Genomic DNA, 18390 nt, shown 5'->3' on the forward strand with positions numbered 1-18390 from the left:
CGGCTGAGAAGCTCGAGAGATTTGCTTAGAACCGAGGCGACCTTCACCTCGAAGCAGTCTTTCGGGTGACCTTCGAGAATAAAAATGGAGAATTAAAAAGGGAGGCCGGTGCGGATAAAGAGGATGTTGAATGTCGAGGAATGGAAAAGGAGGCATGCGAGCGGCGGGGGATTCCCCCGAAATAAGCGATTAGACGCGGGGGCTCGTGCGATACCGCGCGTAACGACGACTTACGTGGCCAGCACCGCGCGACGCTTTTTCCACTTAATCTCTTTCCCTCGTCCCCCGCCGTCGCTTTTCCCTCGAAGCTCGTTTTTCTCCCGTGCATCGAGCATTCGCTTCTCTCCGTTTCTACTACGCTAGTCCCATCTTTTTTCAACGATTATACCCGCGTGGGTGGCTCGTTAGGCTCGCCAAATTTAACAAGTTGATCGATACGCCTCGTAATGCCGTTTCATCGAATTCACCTTCTGACTCATCGTTGCATCCTTCACGCGAAAACGTTCACCAGAAAGTAGCGTGCTCAACGCGGTAAAACGAGGTCAAAGCTGTGCCTCTTTGAACTTGAGACGTTTCTTAAGTTCAATCGATCCCAACTTTTCAAACAAGACCGCGTTTTCGCTTCTCTCCTTTTTTCTTCCCGACTCCATTCCATCTTTCCTTTCTCTTTTCTCCGTAATTTCGGCATTTTTTATAAAGCTCACTCGCATTCCCCCTGGCATTCGAATCTTGTCGAGAAGAAAATGAAATTTTCTTCTCTTTCACAAATAAATGAAAAGAAGGGGAAAGCGAATATGAATCGAGTAATTTTATCGACGATTTCGTAACGCTGTTTTAGTATGACCAAGCGTTACACCCAATAAGGTTAATTTCAATACTGATTACGCGGATTTCGTGACGTAAACGTCGCTCTTGATCAAGATTTCGGCATTTCGCCAATAATCCGGCAAGTGACACGAGGAGGATCGTTCTTCCGTGAGCGAGATAATGCTCGAGTGATTTTCGAGCGAGTCTCGAAGCACAATACGCGCGGACCTTTTCCCATTTCCGCTTTCGCGTTTTCGTGTGCTGCTCGAGCGATTCTCCAGCGAGATATTTTTCCATCGTTCATCGCACTTTATTGGTGACTTCGTACTCGGCGACTCGACGCTAACCAAAAACTGCTAAGAGGAAAATGAAGTTTCGGCCTCCCGCGCGCGCTCAATTCGGGTTCATCGTCTCAGCAGTGGTTCAACCAATAAAAAGCCGTTATGCAAAATCGATAAAAATCGATCATCAGTCTTCGAGCCTTCTCATAGAAAGGACTCGACGAAATATCTACGATGAATTCAACGAGCTACGAAAGCCCTCCGAGGCCTCACGCATTTCTACGGGAAAAGACTCGGCGTAGGAATAAAATCGAAGAACCGAGTCGCTCATCGTTTCGACCTGCTGCTTTCCCGATCGAGTCACAAAATATGTAGAGATAAAAAGGGATGCAGAAGGGTTGTGGCTCGTTACCGTTCAAGAGGCTCCACGAGTCCCGGAGCTCTTGCGCGCGGCCCGAGTGGCCGATGAGTGAGAGAGCCCCGCCAGGGGAAACGGCCGCCGCATCGCTCGAGCCTTCTTCCTCGCAGCACTCGCTCCCTCGTCATTCTCCTCTTCTTTCTCTAATACCCGATACTCGTTTGCCCCTCGAGTCTGACTGTGTACTGACTCGCGTCACTGCATCGATGCGATGGAGCGTGGTGGCGAGGAGAGTGCGGAGGCTTCCCTCGCGACTGTAAGTCAGAGGAAAACTTGTTTCTTTCTTTTCGCTCCACTGCTCTACCGAACCAATGTAAATTATCTCGTTTGCTCCGAAATGTCTTCACCCGTGTCGACGAGAGTCTCTGCTTCGATTCCGATTCCATTGAGCCGGACGAATCGGCAATTCAAGGTCAAGATCCTTCACTTTCTCCGAAGTACAATAAAATTTATGAAAATACGAAAGCTCGTTGAATAAGAAAAGAAGGAAATAGCTTTCGCTGAGTTATTTCTGACAGATGCGACCTCAGCACTGGCATCGCTACACTCGGGCTCGTTCGCATCGTTTTCTCCGCAAGGAAGTGATAAATGTAAGCAATCGTGCTTTAAATTCCCTGATTCGTGGTAAAAAAAAGTGCTCGCCATAACACGATATATTCAAATTGATGTGGCCATTTATCGAATGGGAAATTTTAGCAATTTAAGGGGTTTACTCTAATTAGAATATTCAAAAAATCGATTTCGTTTTTATTGCATTTTTTGGAAGTGGGCATTTTTAAAAGTATCATACTAAAATTCGCCCGGCGCGTACCTGCCTCGGTTCAAACGCGTTTTCCTCAAAATTACGTTTTTCGACGACTCGTTGACCAAATCTCCGAAACTGTTCAACCCGCATGCTTACCAAAATTTTACCGAATTTTCTTTGCGACTGTAGCTGTGGCGCGTATCACACGAATTTTTAAATTTTGAGTGGATTTTTTTTTTTTTTGCAAAAAACGATGAAAAAAACGTGCTCTTTGGGAAGTTTTTGGAAAAATGCCCGTCATTTCGTCATTTTTGAAAAAATCGTATGACACGCTCTGTTTTTTTTTCTCCGAGCATCCATTCCAGAGATTTTATCAACAGCGCACACCCAATTTATTTGGACCTGTCTTCTCCCCCATTTTTCTGTACGAAAACTGAGTAAAATGAAGATAAAAAATTTTTTTTGCGTGCTTCGAGAGTGTATTTTTGAGACCTGACACTTTTTGCATCCACATTTGTAATTAATACCGGTCAAAAAAATTCGTGAAAGCAGTTTTTTTTGCCCGTCCAATTAAGGCAGTCCCCCCCCAACGTGCAATGTCAATTTTCATATTTACACGAATGTAATCGATTAAAAACTGACTACTCTGTAATTGGATTTCACAAAGTTGATCGTTCCGGATTTCTTTCGGTCGACGTTCCGAGGAATATCGTAACAAAGGTTTTTTGGGCAGCGTTTAGTTGGTGACCAAGTTCCGGTGTTTTGTATATTTTGTAAAAGGCTGCGAAGATTGATTCCAGGCAAAGTTGGGAGAACGGTTAGCAGCGGGTCGCTCGAGGCAGGGGAAAATAGCGCGGGACTCGGTTCCGTCAGGGGGTCGACTATAAAAGTAGGGCAGTAGTGCGGTGGAGCAATCAATACAGGTCGGGATAGTCCGCGGTGGAGGGGCGTACGAGAATCGCCACAAAGCGAGCAGAGATTTTCCTGGGGGGAGTGCGAACGGAGTGTTTCGTGTTTGTGACGTACAGGAGCGCCAATCGTATTGCGAAATGGACTTTCGGTATGTATTCGCGCGCATACGAGGCGAGCCGAAATCTCTCGGTGGGAAAGATGCGAGAAGCTCGTTGATCACTCATTTCAGGACTTTTTTCGACGAGGTACATGAGAATTCGGCGATTGCAGTTTCGATCGTAAAGAAAAGATTAACGAGAAATCATTTGAAGCGCTATATTTTCTCGACGTTTCGGGATTTTCTCTTCGCTCCGAGAACGATGCTTCGTGGAACTCCGCTGATGCCTGAATCGCAAGCGCCGCATCTAAATTGCTGGGATAACGCATCCCATCTCTGTCGACTGTGTCGGTTGACGGTGCGTCTCGAATTTAAGCTCCGCGCGAAGCAATCGCGAGGATCGATAACGCTCCAGGAACTATGACCATCCGCGTTCTCAAGGACAAAGGAAATATAAGCTATTCGCTTCCGGTTCGTGTGCACAACATCGAAATTCTAAGGGTTCGCGGTGCGCCGACGCGCACTGGATTCCGCTTGTAATTGCTCAAGTTTTTAACTCGTTTCTCATTCGAAGCGACTTCGCCACACTGCCTTTCGATTGTTCACTCTCAAAAGCCCAATTTTAAAATCGACCAATTTTTCTTCACTTGGTTTTCTCATTTTCTATGGAATATCCTGAAAAGTATTTCGTTCGAGAATCGTTTGAAACACTTTAAATTTATTCCCTCGCGAATCCGTTTTGCAAGTCAATGAGTTTATGCGACAAAAGAGTTTAATGAAATTGCAGGAGGTTTGCTCGGTACCTCGAATCATAAAACACTGCTTCCAAACAGAATAAAATATTTTTAGAATATCAAACATTGCCTCGGGTCTATTAAAATTTCATCCTTGTTAATACCCGGCACGGCGAACCCTCTTTTCTTTGAAATATTTGCATAACTCTAATGACCTCACAAATTTCAAATTCATTTCATTCGCTTGACACCGTTTCTCCGAGGTGGTTTACTTTTCGCTCAATTTTTTTTACTCTACTTACATTCTACTATAAAATATTCAAATGTTTGCGTATGAAATGTTTCCTATGCGTGGAGTCAAACGGAAGTTTGCTTCAACAATAAAATTCAGAATGAAAATATTGTCCGTCAAGGGCTTCTCGTTCTAGGAACTCTAAAGTTTGATGAAAAAGTTGAGGATTGTTCCCCAATGCATTTGCTAGAGTATTAAGAGGACCGGGATGGAAATCGAATGTCATTCGAATGATTGGTCTATTGAAAAACGTTAGCGACAGGAAAACTCAGGAAGAAAATTGATGTACTAATTTTTTGTAGCTCCAGCTACAGAGTATAAAATTTAGATAGCAAGAGTTGTTCCACCGGGGCTGTATATTGCAGAGAGAAATAGAGAAACAGAGAAGGAAAGTTCTTATCAACATGAATTGAACAACCGTGAAGAGCAGGTGACCTCATAGGTGATTTGATTTTAACGAGTTTACAGGTCTTATACCGTGATACATTGGTTAAGCAAGTTTGCTTACGATCTACGATTAAAGGCAGCATTAGAATAAAATAAAAAGGAGAATATCGATCGCTGTTGGGATAACCTCAGTTTTCTCGTTCTGAGATAAATATAAGGACGAGCGAATAAACGAATTCGATGACAGAACGCGTTATAAACACGAATTTTTGCTCAATCAACGTCTAATGAAGAGACAATAAGAAAAAAACAGCGTGAACAACGATGTGCTCGAGGTTATGAAAACTACAGGTGATTCAAAAAGACCTGATCAAGAGCGCATTATAAAAGACGGAGAAAACGTGTGAGAGATCTCAAATCGTTTAAACAAACGAATGAGATTATTTTTATTTCAATTTGTAAACGAAAAAATATATTTCGTTTGCTCAACGAGCTAAAGGTTCACTAACGCTTCCAGAATTGGCCACCGGTTTCGCATCAACAATAGATACCTGTCTCACTCGGTAGCGAACTAATAGTCACAAACACACGAGCGACGAATATATTAGGCGAAATATATATATAACACAACTATACAAATATCACACTTAACACATACACGAGGTTAACACAAAAAGAACAATCCCGATACTCACCCTGAGTTTAATCTAGCGTGAGCCACGATTTCACCATCACTCGCGAAATTTTTCGCAACTTTAGACCCAAAAAATAATCTACTTTTTCTTCAGTCTATTTTTCCGCTTTTCCTTCCTTTCCCCCTTATTCCTCCGATCGCTCTTCTTCCTTCTTGGCTATTCTCATTGCACCTCTATGATATACATTCCCCTCTTTCCGAGCAGACTAAAATCGCTCGTGCTTCGATCTGACGGCGAGTTTGCGTACTACATTCCCATCATATATTACCGCGCGACGAATTGAACGTCGTTGGAAGCGACAAAAAAAAATGAGCGAATCATTGATAGAAAATTAATTACAAATATAACGAAACAATACGAACATACATCACTAATTTTTATCATTATGAATTGAATCTTGTGGAAGTGCTTTGTATTGTTTTTCGAACGAATCATCCATTGATCAAAAACAAATCAACGACATCAAATGGAGTAAGATTCATTCGGGTAAGACCCAATCAAAATCGCGATCGAGCAGTAATCCTTTTTTTCGGTGTTTGTTGGCCAATGGCAACTCGATTTTTTATTCATATGTAAAACTTGAACAGACGTGTTGTTTCATGTCAAAAAACACAATCTCGTGTGCAATTCTTCATTGTTTACATTTTTCCATAGAAGTACCCATACGTCTGGACCAAAAAATAATTGCGCAGTTTTCGTGGTGGTTCGACAAGGAGAGGAAAAAAGAAGGAGCGAACAAGAGATATGTCACGATCGCAAAATAATGTTTGACGGCGAAGATTTCGATCTCGATGAGGTGAGCTACGAGATATCAAATGCTAGTTTTCCTTTTTCACGTACGAAGAATAAGTACTCTACAATTCATCCTTCCGAGGTTATGTTTATTCGAATTTCAAAGTTCTAAGAATTAACAGCAATAAATAGCGATATTTTCATACAATTAATCAATTCGGTAAACTTTACATTCCAATTATACATCTACGAATGTTTCCGTCGTAAACACAAAAATTGCTTCAATTCTGTTTCTTTTGCCAATTTCTTCTAAATGTATGATTTCGATATTTGCATAGGATGAATAAACAAGTTTGTTTCTACGAAAGTGTTCACTAGTGACTCTCAGGTACATGTATGTTGAAATCCTATCAAGAATCATTCAAATGTCTGTGTTTGCTGCAGCAGCTTCACAACAGTTGACTCTCCTAGTGGATTTTGTGACCAGCTTTCTGGTCGTTTTTGTACAAAAGTTGACTAGTCATTTGTGGTCGGACTGAGCTGGACATTGGGCATTCACGTTAGTCGTTCCGACCAAGAAATCGTAGTGAAAATTCGAGAATTCTGACTCTGTCCACGAATAACGGGTCTACTTTTATACAAAAGCGACTAGCTCAATTTCAACCGCAAAAAGCTGGTCACAAAATCCGCTAGGGTCTGTTGATCAAAAATCAACTTACCTCCGATTCTCTCTGTGAATGTCTATCGACGAATAGTTGTTTTATTTTTTACAACAGTTTATAATGAGGTTAATGATTTCATTTGGCATTCCAGGACTTCCTCAATGACATTGGTCGCAAGGAAGAAGAGTATTATTCCCAAAGAACTGAATCGGAGAGGAATTCTCCCAAACGTAGAAAAATTGTAGAGAGCGAATATCCCACTGATTCGAGCTCCGACGAAGAACCGGACTTTGCAAGATTTCCATCAAAGTCTATCGAGCCAGTGGCAGGAAGGAGTGAGAGCGGGAATCGTGAGGTCTCACAGAAAATAATAACTACCAATAACGATTTGAGGAAAAGTGAATCATTCAGCAAGGAAAATAATTGGAATGTTATTGACGCCGCAAAAAATACAGAAAAAAACTTACAAGTTTCGGTCAAAAGTGGATCTATCGAAAATGCGGAAATATCCAGAAAAACCTTGGCTCTGGAAATACTGAAGAAAGGTTCCACGACTCAAGATAGTGATCGCATAGAAAAAATTCTTACAGCTTCCCCAACGAGGCCAAATCCGCTGACGCCAATACCAGCTTCTAACGAGAAAAATTCACGGGTCAACGAAGAGCAGAAACGGAGGGAGGCTTTACTGGAATTGTTCAAAAAGCCTTATCCCAAAGCATCGAAATCTTCTAGCAAATCAGGCCTAACGAGTTGGAACGCCTCATCGGCAACAAAGCCGAATGCCCAGGTGGAAAAATCGTCCTTCAATGAGAAAAACTCACAGGCCGACGATTCGGGTGTGCAGAACCGAAGAAAAAGTCTACTGGAATCGTTTAAAAAGCCTTACTCCAAAGGTTCCAAATCCCCAAATAAATTTGGGGAGAAACCAGCGTCGACGACATATTTACCAAATGATCGTTTATTGGCCGCTCCCAGGCTGCCCCTAGTCAGAAAGTTCCCAGGTCCGGCGGGTCTTCTTCCGGACTGTCCGGATTTCAATTTTGAGACGGGGAATTATTTGAATTGTCTGGAGGAGCGCAATGTCGAGATGGCGAAAGAGGACGACCCGGGCATCACCGAATATTTTTCTCAAAACACAGAGAAATTGTTTAGCGCAGGCGCTTGGCAATCGATGCTCGACGATTTGCCGAGTGGTTTTCTCCGCGGACACGATATCGCGACGATTAAAAAAACAGCAAAAAGTAACTCGAGAGTATCGCTCCTAGCGGGCGTCATCGCGAGGATCGATCACAGCCGGCAAAATCCTCGCCTCATATTGAAAGATTTGAGCGATTCGATCGAGGCGACGATGCATCCTGACATACTTCTCGCCCACCCGAGCATTTTCGAGCCCGGTGTCGTCGTGCTTCTTCGTCATGCGGGGGTTCTGGGCTTCCAAACCTCGCCAATTTTCCCAACTCTCCAATTCCACGTTATGATCGCAGCAAAAAACATCGTTGCTGTCTATTCGGAAAAAACAAGAATCGTAACGAGTCCCTGGATGGAATCGATTCTCCGAAACGACGGAGATACACAGATATCCAACAAATCTCCTACGAGGCAAATCGAAAATTTTTCAATGGACGATGACGACATCGATATGAGCGGCTTCGAGAGCGACGAGGATGATAACTTGGCAAATTTCGACATCGATGATTTCACGAATTCCCAAATCACCGCAAACTCCGCAATATTTTCATCGAAAAAGCACGCTGAGATCGATAAGAGCGAGGCAAGCAACGAGATTAAAGGAAACGTTGAGCAACCCGGAGGAAATCCCTCGAGCGTGAGAGACGCCGAAGAATTCGTAACTGGGCCGAGCTCGAGTGCGATAAGAATGGACAAAAACCCAAGCGAATCTAGGACAAAGAAAATGGACGAGTTTGGATCACGGACCGTGCAATTCGGAAGCAGTGACGATCAGAGGTCACAAGTTGGTGAAAACGTCGGCGAGCCTCCTCGTCGATCCGACGAACGACTCCTCGCTCCCGTCGAAGAACATTCGCAGGCAGAAAATACTTCGAATTCAAGAGGTTTCGGTGATGCTCTAATGGACAGCGATAACGACACGGAAGACGAGATATTGTCGCAACTCGACGTCGATTCCATTTTAACGAGCTACAACTCGAAGGCGTGAACTCCATCAATTTTAATATCCATTCCGACAGCTTCTCGACAAAGAAACTTGTAAATAATTCATCGCGTTAATTAGTTTCATAATACAATTATATTTATTTATCTGACATCGAGCGTTTGCAACGTTGGAAGGAAGAACCGTGTTATTATTGTGGAACACCAATATTCGCTCTAGCTTACCAATTGTTGCTCAAATTTAGCCTCCCTTCGCACATACGTTTTTCGTCAAAAATTTCATTCCCCAAAGTCGCCATACTTAACAACGAATTTTTCTTTAAAAACTACCAATTTGTGATTTCATCGTCCGAGCTGATATTGTCGATATCCTGAAAAAAGACTGTCAATAAGTTTTTGGTTCCGCCGAGTGCCGGGATTTCGATGGAAAAAAATATTTGATCGAGGATTAGTGAAAAATGTGCCAAACATCCGGACAGTTATCGCCTCGACGGTACAAACGAAAGTTTTTTTCACGTTTTTAACATTGCGATGAATGAAAGGATTTGAAAAAAGCGTACATCTCGTTGTAAGTGTCAACGAGTCTGATTGAGAGAATGAAAAAAGGCGATAAAGTTCGATAATTGAGGAAGAGAAAAAGTGGGAAACGAAGGTGGAATGGAACGAGCGACCGGTCGCTACGTCATTCGCACTGGCTCTCGTCTCGTTTGCGTAACAATTCTCCGCTAAAATAATCATCCGTGCACAAGTTTATGCGCGCGGCTGTTGGCACGATGATTGAACGGAGGCACGTGTCTGGACTCGAGATTTTTTCCATTTTCGTTGTCTCCGGACGTCGAGACGAAACATTCAGTTTCCGGTGTTACCGGAGTCGTTGGATGGCATTGAGAGTCTGTAAAGTTGCGCGCTGCTCTGCCATTGACAACATGAAAATCCGACCAATCGTCGCTTACCCTGAACGTGCGTTTCAACAATTGGCCATTCGATCTGACGATTACGCCGATGAAACGCGAGCTTTTCTCACCGCTCATTAAATAAGATTGTTCAAAGCGAAACTTGCAACGAGTCTGTGATACTTGCGACGTTCAAAAATCCGAGCGATCGAATAATATCTTAATCGTAGAAACAAATCAATCGATTCTTCCAATTTTCATCGACACGGAATTTCTAACCTTCCGGATCGCATTATTGTCTACGAAAATTCAATATTTCGCGAGTAACTATTACTCGCTGGTAGCCAACAGTTTGTATTACATATTTTTATACCACCGCCGCCGCCACCTCCTTGAGGCCCGCCTTTCGACTAACTTTATTAAAATAAAACTCGACAAAACTTTCTCGACGATTCTTTGCTGCCCCTCCTCGCCCTCGAGCATTTGGCAAATCATTCTAGCCATCAAGACGTGTGCAAGAATACATTTTATTTTCAACAATATCTGATGAAATATTATTGTTAATATATCTCGAGCCGTAGTCTCGATAGAATTCATTTTTCGCATGACTGGTTATACGCACGTGTACCGAAAGACTCGCCGGAGTGCAGAGACAAGTTCGTTCGCAGCTCCGTTCGATCGTACGTGCAAAACATTAATTCATCGAACCAACAACAATTGGGGAGCAGAGTCCGCTAAATGTCAACACTCGAATATTCAGCGTGGGAGAACAGTTTGGAGAAAGTTGTTACAAAATTCGTGAGAATTGAGACGATTGTTGATAAGAATTGTCACGATTTTGTTATTTATTTAACAGATTAACCCTAGAACGCATGACTGGGGTGTGAGCACACCCCACGCGAACTTCAAACTACGCTCCCGTCCTAACAAGCGACATTATTGACTGATTGTCGACGGATTTTTTTATATATAAATTCAATTGAAATTAGTTTTATCGTACATCATTCTTTTCGTTATAAAAGAACGAAGAAAATGGTGTAGGATAAAGTCAGTTTAGCATCGTAGAACCGGATTTATAAGCAGAAAAAGAGTGGGGTGCGTTCAAACCCCGGTCATGAGGCTGAGGGTATGAAAAAAGGCACATGAGGTGTAGGGTTAATTGAGAATTTGATTTATTACGCATTTATTATGAATTTTGGCATTCGCGGTAGTTGTTTCGAATAATAGACGTTTTTAAGGGGTCAACGCGCTTGGACACTCGCACGATGTAGAGTTGCCACACTTGGAGAGTTTCAACGTTTGAGAGATGACGCGAAGTCGATTCGCCCGATGTAGAGACGACACCCTGCCTCAATTTCCGATCATGCTCGTGTGTACCCATTGCACAATCTCTTTTGACCTTTCCGCGATGTCTCGATCTGTGTATCGCCCGCGCAAAAGTGTCACTATATTCCTGTAAAACCAAGCTATTTTATGCGCAGTGCGAATTGTCAAACGCGGGCTTGCTGATTGTGTGAAAATTCGTCAAAAATTAGTGTACTTGGTCCGGCGCGATATGCATGCCTCCGGTGCAACTCGTTCGTCGATTATTTCTCGCGTTCGTTGTTATTTGACCGATGCATAACTTCGCGTGACTGTCAATACTTGCTTCTTTTCATAGTCGCACGAGCATATGAAATGCTATTATTTAAAAAATATGCAATTATGAAGAATAAGAATTAAAAGGAACGATCGAGGATGGGAAGCGAGGATTACGCTTCGCTCGGGACGAGAAAAGTTTCTAGCGGGAAAGATCAACCGGACGTGATATAACTTTTATTTCCAAGCCTAATTACTAATCGCATCACCGTCCTCGATCGTTGTCAACTCCAATTATTTCAAAACCGAACTATCGTGCGTCGCAGTTTTTTCCGTAGCCTCATTCTCGCGCGAATGTCGCTGCCAAACTCTTCGTCGCGAGTCGACGAAAAGATGGAAAAAACGGAGAATTATGACCGAATCATTGTCCAATGAAGATTCATGCCTTCGTTCGTTCGGAAAAACCTTTCAAGAGATTAACGGCAAATGACGCGCAATCATGACGATCGAGCGTCGAGCGTTTTTGACCGTCTAACGATTTGAGCAAATTGCACCACTCGTTCAACGGCGAGACTGCCCGCCCCGGTACACGACAGTGTCAAGGTCGATCGAATAGATTATACGATTGACGTGATTGCCGAATCGGTATCCGAAACCTTTCGTTTATCGGCCTAATCATTCCCAGGAGTGAGTCCTCCCCCTTAATGGGAGAGGGGGAAGAACGCGTGGGGCGCAAAGCGATCGGGATAGAGGCTGCTAATAAGTGCGACTCGCTCAGGTTGATGATCTCCATCAACAGGGAACGTGATCGGCTGTTTAACTCGATAAGAATACAATTAATACGTGGCTTGTAGACGGTGTAAATGATTCTATCGAGAGCGGACGCACAGGTAGAGTTCGTTTCGATTGAATAATGTGAACCTTTCGCGCGAGATCATTCGAGAATGCTGGAATTTATAAAAAGTTGAGGAATTATTGAAAAATCCTGGGTAAGTACTGATTCGGTCATTTTTTTTTGTTTTTTTTTTGTTTGTTCTTATTGTCTATGAGATTTGACGGATCCCTGAACCATTTTCCTGATTCAAACTGTATACAAATGATTCACGGTGTTCGGTTCGATAAGTTTGTACGAGCTACGATTCTGTGAATGTAAGAAAAAGGTAATTGAGGCTAATTCGAAGTCCGGTGGGACGAGGAGCGTCGGAAAAAGGAACTGAAATGATCGAAGTTTTGAAAGGCTTGTTGCCGGGAAACTGAAATTCATGGTAAAAGAGAAGAAAAAATTTGGAGAATAATTCGAATGATTTTTCTCCACGAAAAACGAGCGCCAGTTTTTATTCAAAATGGAGATACTTCGGCACGGGTTTGAGCCATCGAAATGATTATGAAGAATTTTTGTCATCGTTGGTTCCTCTATCTTATCAGACTCGACAGATTTAGTCGATAAGTTCAGTGCTGGTCCGAACACTCCGTAGGACCCTGCAATGGACGCAGCGGATCTTGAGCTGTGACGAAACTCACCGGCTCTTCTGTAGCTGCAATCGTACAGCGAAGAATCTTTTCGGTTCGAAGATATAGAACACGATTAAGGCAGGGGGCCACACGACCGGAAGATCATCTTCGCAGGGAAAGAGTTGGCACGAAAAAGTTGGCTTCGGACTTGAAAAGTTCGTGGAAGGATTCGTGGAAGCTTTTAATGATATTGAATCGTAAATCTGGATGGACCGAATAATGGACGTTTCGATCGGATTTGGAGAGTTTTCCTCGGCTCAAGACGACTCAAATTCGTTCAGCATATACGAAGAAAACTGAATTGGAATGATTTTTATTTTCAGAGCGATCCTGTTCGTTCTTATTCCATCGAGATATCGATCCGGTTGCAGCAAATATCTTCTCGTTCCACGCAGCTATTATTTCTGCTCGAATAGCGACTCTCATTAACACGCAGACATGAATAATCATGCGCGCTCTCCGTGAAGAAACGCGCCAAGGACTTTGGCAGAAAAACTCGCGCTAAATTAACGCGGTGCGCTGCCCCGCGGGAGAGCGAATTGCGCGAAAAGGAACAGTCGAAGGAGCCTCGTGTTCTCAGAGCGGACTCTGAGAAATCTCTAGCTGCGAGAAACGGACGTAAGAAATCCGAGCGTTTCGATAATTAGTTGATTTGCCGGCGGTGCAATCGCGGCAGTAATTTTCCCTCTCCAGCGGCTCCGACGCTCGACGTTTCCGCGACTCTGTTACGGCCTACGATTTGTCACATTGGGAGTGTGCACGCTCGAGTTTGCGAGCGGCTATACCATCGACCTTGACCCTGAAGGCCGTTCGCCCCCGAGAGATTACGCGAACGAGTTTCTCCTTTCCTGTTCTCTGCGTTTCCTGCCCCCTCCTTCCCCACCTTCTCCTTCAACGTGTGCAGTCCCTTCGTGCTGCTGGCACATTAGCCAACCACCGCGTGGCCTCTGATGTCACTTTGATCCTATACGACTGATGAATCGCGACGGAACAGTCAATTTCATCAATTCATTCGTCTATCAATGTCATTCGATCCGCACCAGCACCGACCATTCATTCATTCGTACTAACATTTTTATAGCTCCATTCAGTACCGATCTGCTTCATCGAAGACTCCACTTTTTTGTAGATATAAACGGTGAGCGTGAAGCTGCGTACTTGGCTGGAATTCCAAAAATTTTATTTATCATCTTTAGCGAAACGGAGAGAATATTTCGTGTGGAATTCGCTGTTTAATTTGTGGTTATATCGTATTTTACTGCAGGGACGAGTTAACGAAAAGTATTCATTCCTGCAGCTCACTGTATAAAGATTTTGAGGAATTTTCAGTTTTATGAGAGTAAATATTGCAGATAGAACGTCAAAATTTACTAAATTCTCTGGTAAAAGTTTCATTCAAATTCTTTTTTTTTTCTATGTATCACGAACTGCAGCTCGTCGCCGCGCTATCGTTGTGGTAATGATAATATTTACGAGAAATAAAAAGCAGATTCCGGGCGTATACGTTTTGTCTCGTGTTCCCTTGAGATTTTTTATTCAATCGGCGCAGCGTGTTTTATTCTACCGCTGAATATTTAATTCCTCCATTATATTTTGACTCTTCAAGTCCGACGATATGTAGAAGAGATAAGAAAAAAAGGTTAAACAAGCGTTTTTCAAAGGTATCTCATTTTGTTACTCGCACGTACGAATTTATCTGATCAAAACATTGAAAAAGTATATATATACGAATTGGAGATAGCACCCAATTCTTGTCTCGTCGTCGTCGTCACGTTCATACGATTATTCACGCACGTATTATTCATTAAGGTATTTCCCTTGCGCAACCCGAATATTCTGCAAATAAATGATATTGAATTACAGCTACAAGTAAAAGTGCGTTCGAAGCATGTTTCACGCGATTCTGAGTCGAATGAGACGAAGTTGTAATGACCGAAAAAAAAAAATTTCTAAGGCAATAGACTATGAAAAAATTCCAAGGTTCAAAAATTTTTTTAATTTTCGAAAATCGATAAAATCGATAAAATGACCTCCCACGATGGGTTCGAAACATGTTTCACGCGATTCTGAGTCGAAGGAGACAAAGTTGTAATGACCGGAAAAAAAAATTTGACGAAATTCCAGGTCAGGTTATCGAACATTCGATAAAGAATAAAAACTTGAAAAATCGTAAAATTTTTGTCATCACCACATTTCTATTCAATAATGCATGTACCAAATAATTCTAAATTCCTGATACAAACTGTCTCACAGATTGAAAAAAATGTAAAGAACCCTCGATAGTAGTTGGAAAAATGCCAGAATCAGAAGCTTTTTCTATATAACCGCGACTTCTCAGGGGTTAGGAATCAGTCCAGATTTCGAGTGCACTAGTTTGCCCTACCAAAAAATACGCTCATGGGAAAGAAATACCTCAAGGGAGTTGAATCGGCTATAGACGATCACGATTCACGTGTTTTCCATGCACTCCTAATTTTCTCTTATCCCTCCTAGATTCTTCGATTCGATCATTAGTGTCAACAATCAAGTGAAGAAATGACAAAAAACGTAGTAAAGTTCGTTAAACTCGAAAGTGTAATTATCTAACGGACTCGATCGACGATAAAACAGTTAGAAATTATACGAGAAATGTCTCTCGGAAATTCGCAGCTGAATCGGTAATAAACGAGACTCCCAGGAGGCTCGTTGTTCCCTCATTTTCTTACAATACAGCAAATGACTGAATTCCGCTCTGCGATTCTATATTTTTACAATTACTTTATATCCTATACGAGCAGATGGTTCGGTATCGTTATATCGCTGTTCGTGGTTCGTTACATAAAGTGCCGAGGGCATTTGTCGCAGTGCGCGCCCGTGACAGAATGGACCCGTTCGATAATTCGCGAATGAGTCTCGATTTTATGCGGGTGCAAATATTTATTCGCGTTCGATAAACATTTCACGCAGAGCAATCAACTTTGAGGAACCCATCGATCCGAATATACTCGGCCCAAACAGTTTATCATCCTCGTTGCTCTCCGAATAAATACATTTATGACTTTTATGGGAATATTATAAAAAATGAATGCGAACGCGCTATCGCTCCGCATCCGTAACTCGCACTATATACAAATCCTGAAAAAATACAAATGCCAAAATTAATGATCTTCAACGCGTGTTCCTGCTTTCACGCGAGCGCCCACGTTTTCTGCAGTAAAAGCGGCACATCGGAACGAGGAAGAGCGTCAAACGCTTCTTCGGATTTCGAGTTTGTTCGCGCACCAACACTTAAATCTCAAGTTTGCCGAGCTGCGTTTGTCGAGCAGTCATCGCGTTGCCTACAACCATAATATAATCGCTAAAGTTGAAGAAAAAAAGTGACAATATTAAAATTCATAATAATATTGAATATTTATAGCTATCGAGGAAACTCGGTTTCACAAGGCGTGTACGCGGGTTTGCCTTCGGAGTCGATCGGCAGTACCTTTTACCGTGACAAACGTCATTGATAGGTGGACGGCCCTAATATGGGTCGGGGCAATCGAGAGCTTGTGAAAAAAAACAACCAATGCGCACTTTTAAATTCGTATATATAAAAAAATGGAAACAATGTTGTTTCAGTCGCGATCTCGAGGAGCAGTGGAGGAGAGATTTGTTGAGAAAAATGCAAATTAGCGGCTGATAAGAGTAATTATGCAAAAATATTTCCACCCGGTTGAACTATAACGGTACAAATGATTATTTATTAATGCAGCAATGACGGTGCACCGGTGCCTTTCTAAACTCTAACAAAGTGTGTTCGTAGCGTACATACACAGATGCATATGTGAATATGTTTGTACACGCATTGATTATATATTCATTCATGAAATATGTACTCATGAATATGTGATAAATGTATATATATATAATGATAACGATTGCTCGAAATGATTAGCGATCTCGGTGGCAATTGGCAACTTAACAAGCCCCTCGATCCGTTAACCACTTCTCGCGCGCGCGGTGTTTACAGCTCCGGGCGCGAGCAACCTTTCTACGAATCGTTTGGATTTTTTGCTTCGATCGAGTTTCACTTTCGTCGTAAGCGCATTGCTCCGTCGTACTCGATCGCTGCATCATCTCGTTAGAGCCAGTGAAATCCGGTTGAGGACTTGTCAGCGGCGAAAATTCTCGAGCGAATTTTCGGCAACTGGCTCTATCGCTCGATCATCGCTTTCGGGAAGCTCTTCTTTGTAAATTTGCTCTCGTATCGGCTCGGACCCGTCGCGTTTCCAACGCGAACGTGACTTATTAACGTTGCTTCGTCTCCGATATTTGCGGGCGTTTGACGAATGCAAACGCTTCTCAGATGTCAAATTAGAGCGCACGACCTCGGAGAAATACTGATTATACACGCAATTATTGGACAAACTGCGAGCGCGATCGCGTTTACACTTTTGCAAAGTTCTCAGGAAGCGGCGATTCGTCAACGTTCCCACCATTACCAACGACGGGCGGTTAAAAATCGTGTCTTCTCTCACGCTCCTAATCATTTTCCATGCATCCACGCGTACTTTATCAAATTTATTTAATCACTTTATTCGCTCGTTACGTAACTCGACGTCCTTGCGGTTCAACTAACTCACGGATACGCTGTAACAACATCAAGACGTCGCCGCGAACACCCTCATCGCGACGCATTTTTCAAACGTTCCAACCGAGTACGCTCCAATGAGAATCCCATGCGCGCGAGAACTCTCTCGACACCGAAAAGTATCGCGTCCGATGATCCGCACGCAGGGGTATTCGTGAGACGATGCCGCGAGGAATTCGACCCAAGGACATCCGACGATACAAACATCTTTCTTAATCGTTATTTCTACTTAATTTCCATGTTTTATCAGCGAGACGATTAACGCCACGTTCGATACACATTGCTGCAATTCCACGGGCTCGAGTCGTTGTGTATCGTTTCTCGATTTGCTCATCCGATTAGATAGTACGCGCGGCTGCGGTGGCGGTAGCATCTGCAGCGGGACGGGGCGCGCTCGTTCTTCGGAAACGCCGTTGACATCGCTAGACATTTAGTCGGGGATGATAAAAAATTGCACGAACAGCGAAGAAACAACGAGTACGAACGTCAATATTGAACAGTCGATCCACATAACTGCGGTGGAGGACGCACGATCCAACGACGAATGAGCGGCTTCGCTTATCGCGAGAAAGTTGCATTCCAAGAGTGCATTTTCAACCCTTATCGCCCGTGCCCTCTTTTCTCGCTTTTTTATTTTTTCATGCCGTCGATCGCGATGCCTCATCGCACTTTTTCGCGTCCAAAAATATCGTACTCGGATTTCCATGCTTTTGTACTCTGTTACGAACGCAAAAAGTAGCGATTGGCACATTGACTCGTTCGCTTCGTCCCTTGAGGTGGCCTCGAATCGCGTCCTCAAATGAAAAATTCATCGGAGCAGGAATGAACGAAGCCTGCGAAGGTAACTCGGCTGTAACGCAATCCGCGGGCTCACTTGCCAATTCTGCGTACACGTTTTCTAGT

The 18390-nt window shown here is 43.1% G+C and overlaps 1 protein-coding gene and 1 long non-coding RNA gene across 3 annotated transcripts; one reads left to right on the top strand and one right to left on the bottom strand.

Annotated features, from left to right (window-relative positions):
* Positions 1-3665: 3665 nt before the first annotated feature.
* Positions 3666-10229, top strand: LOC122414190 (uncharacterized). Of its 2 annotated transcripts, none has more exons than XM_043425195.1 (3): positions 3666-3796; positions 6023-6164; positions 6914-10229. In XM_043425195.1, the coding sequence occupies exons 1-3, from the start codon at positions 3681-3683 to the stop codon at positions 8936-8938; spliced, it is 2283 nt and encodes a 760-aa protein (XP_043281130.1). In that variant the 5' UTR covers positions 3666-3680; the 3' UTR covers positions 8939-10229. The 2 variants fall into 2 exon arrangements, with proteins under 2 accessions (XP_043281130.1, XP_043281131.1); XM_043425196.1 differs by lacking the exon at positions 3666-3796 and adding an exon at positions 5838-5854.
* On the bottom strand, positions 5076-5559 carry LOC122414192 (uncharacterized). Its single transcript, XR_006261716.1, has 2 exons — positions 5369-5559; positions 5076-5244 (listed from the first exon to the last, which is right to left on the bottom strand). It is a non-coding gene; the product is annotated as an uncharacterized lncRNA (long non-coding RNA).
* Positions 10230-18390: the final 8161 nt, after the last annotated feature.

The sequence above is a fragment of the Venturia canescens genome, chromosome 7, assembly GCF_019457755.1.
Source record: "Venturia canescens isolate UGA chromosome 7, ASM1945775v1, whole genome shotgun sequence".
Lineage (NCBI taxonomy): Eukaryota > Metazoa > Arthropoda > Insecta > Hymenoptera > Ichneumonidae > Venturia > Venturia canescens.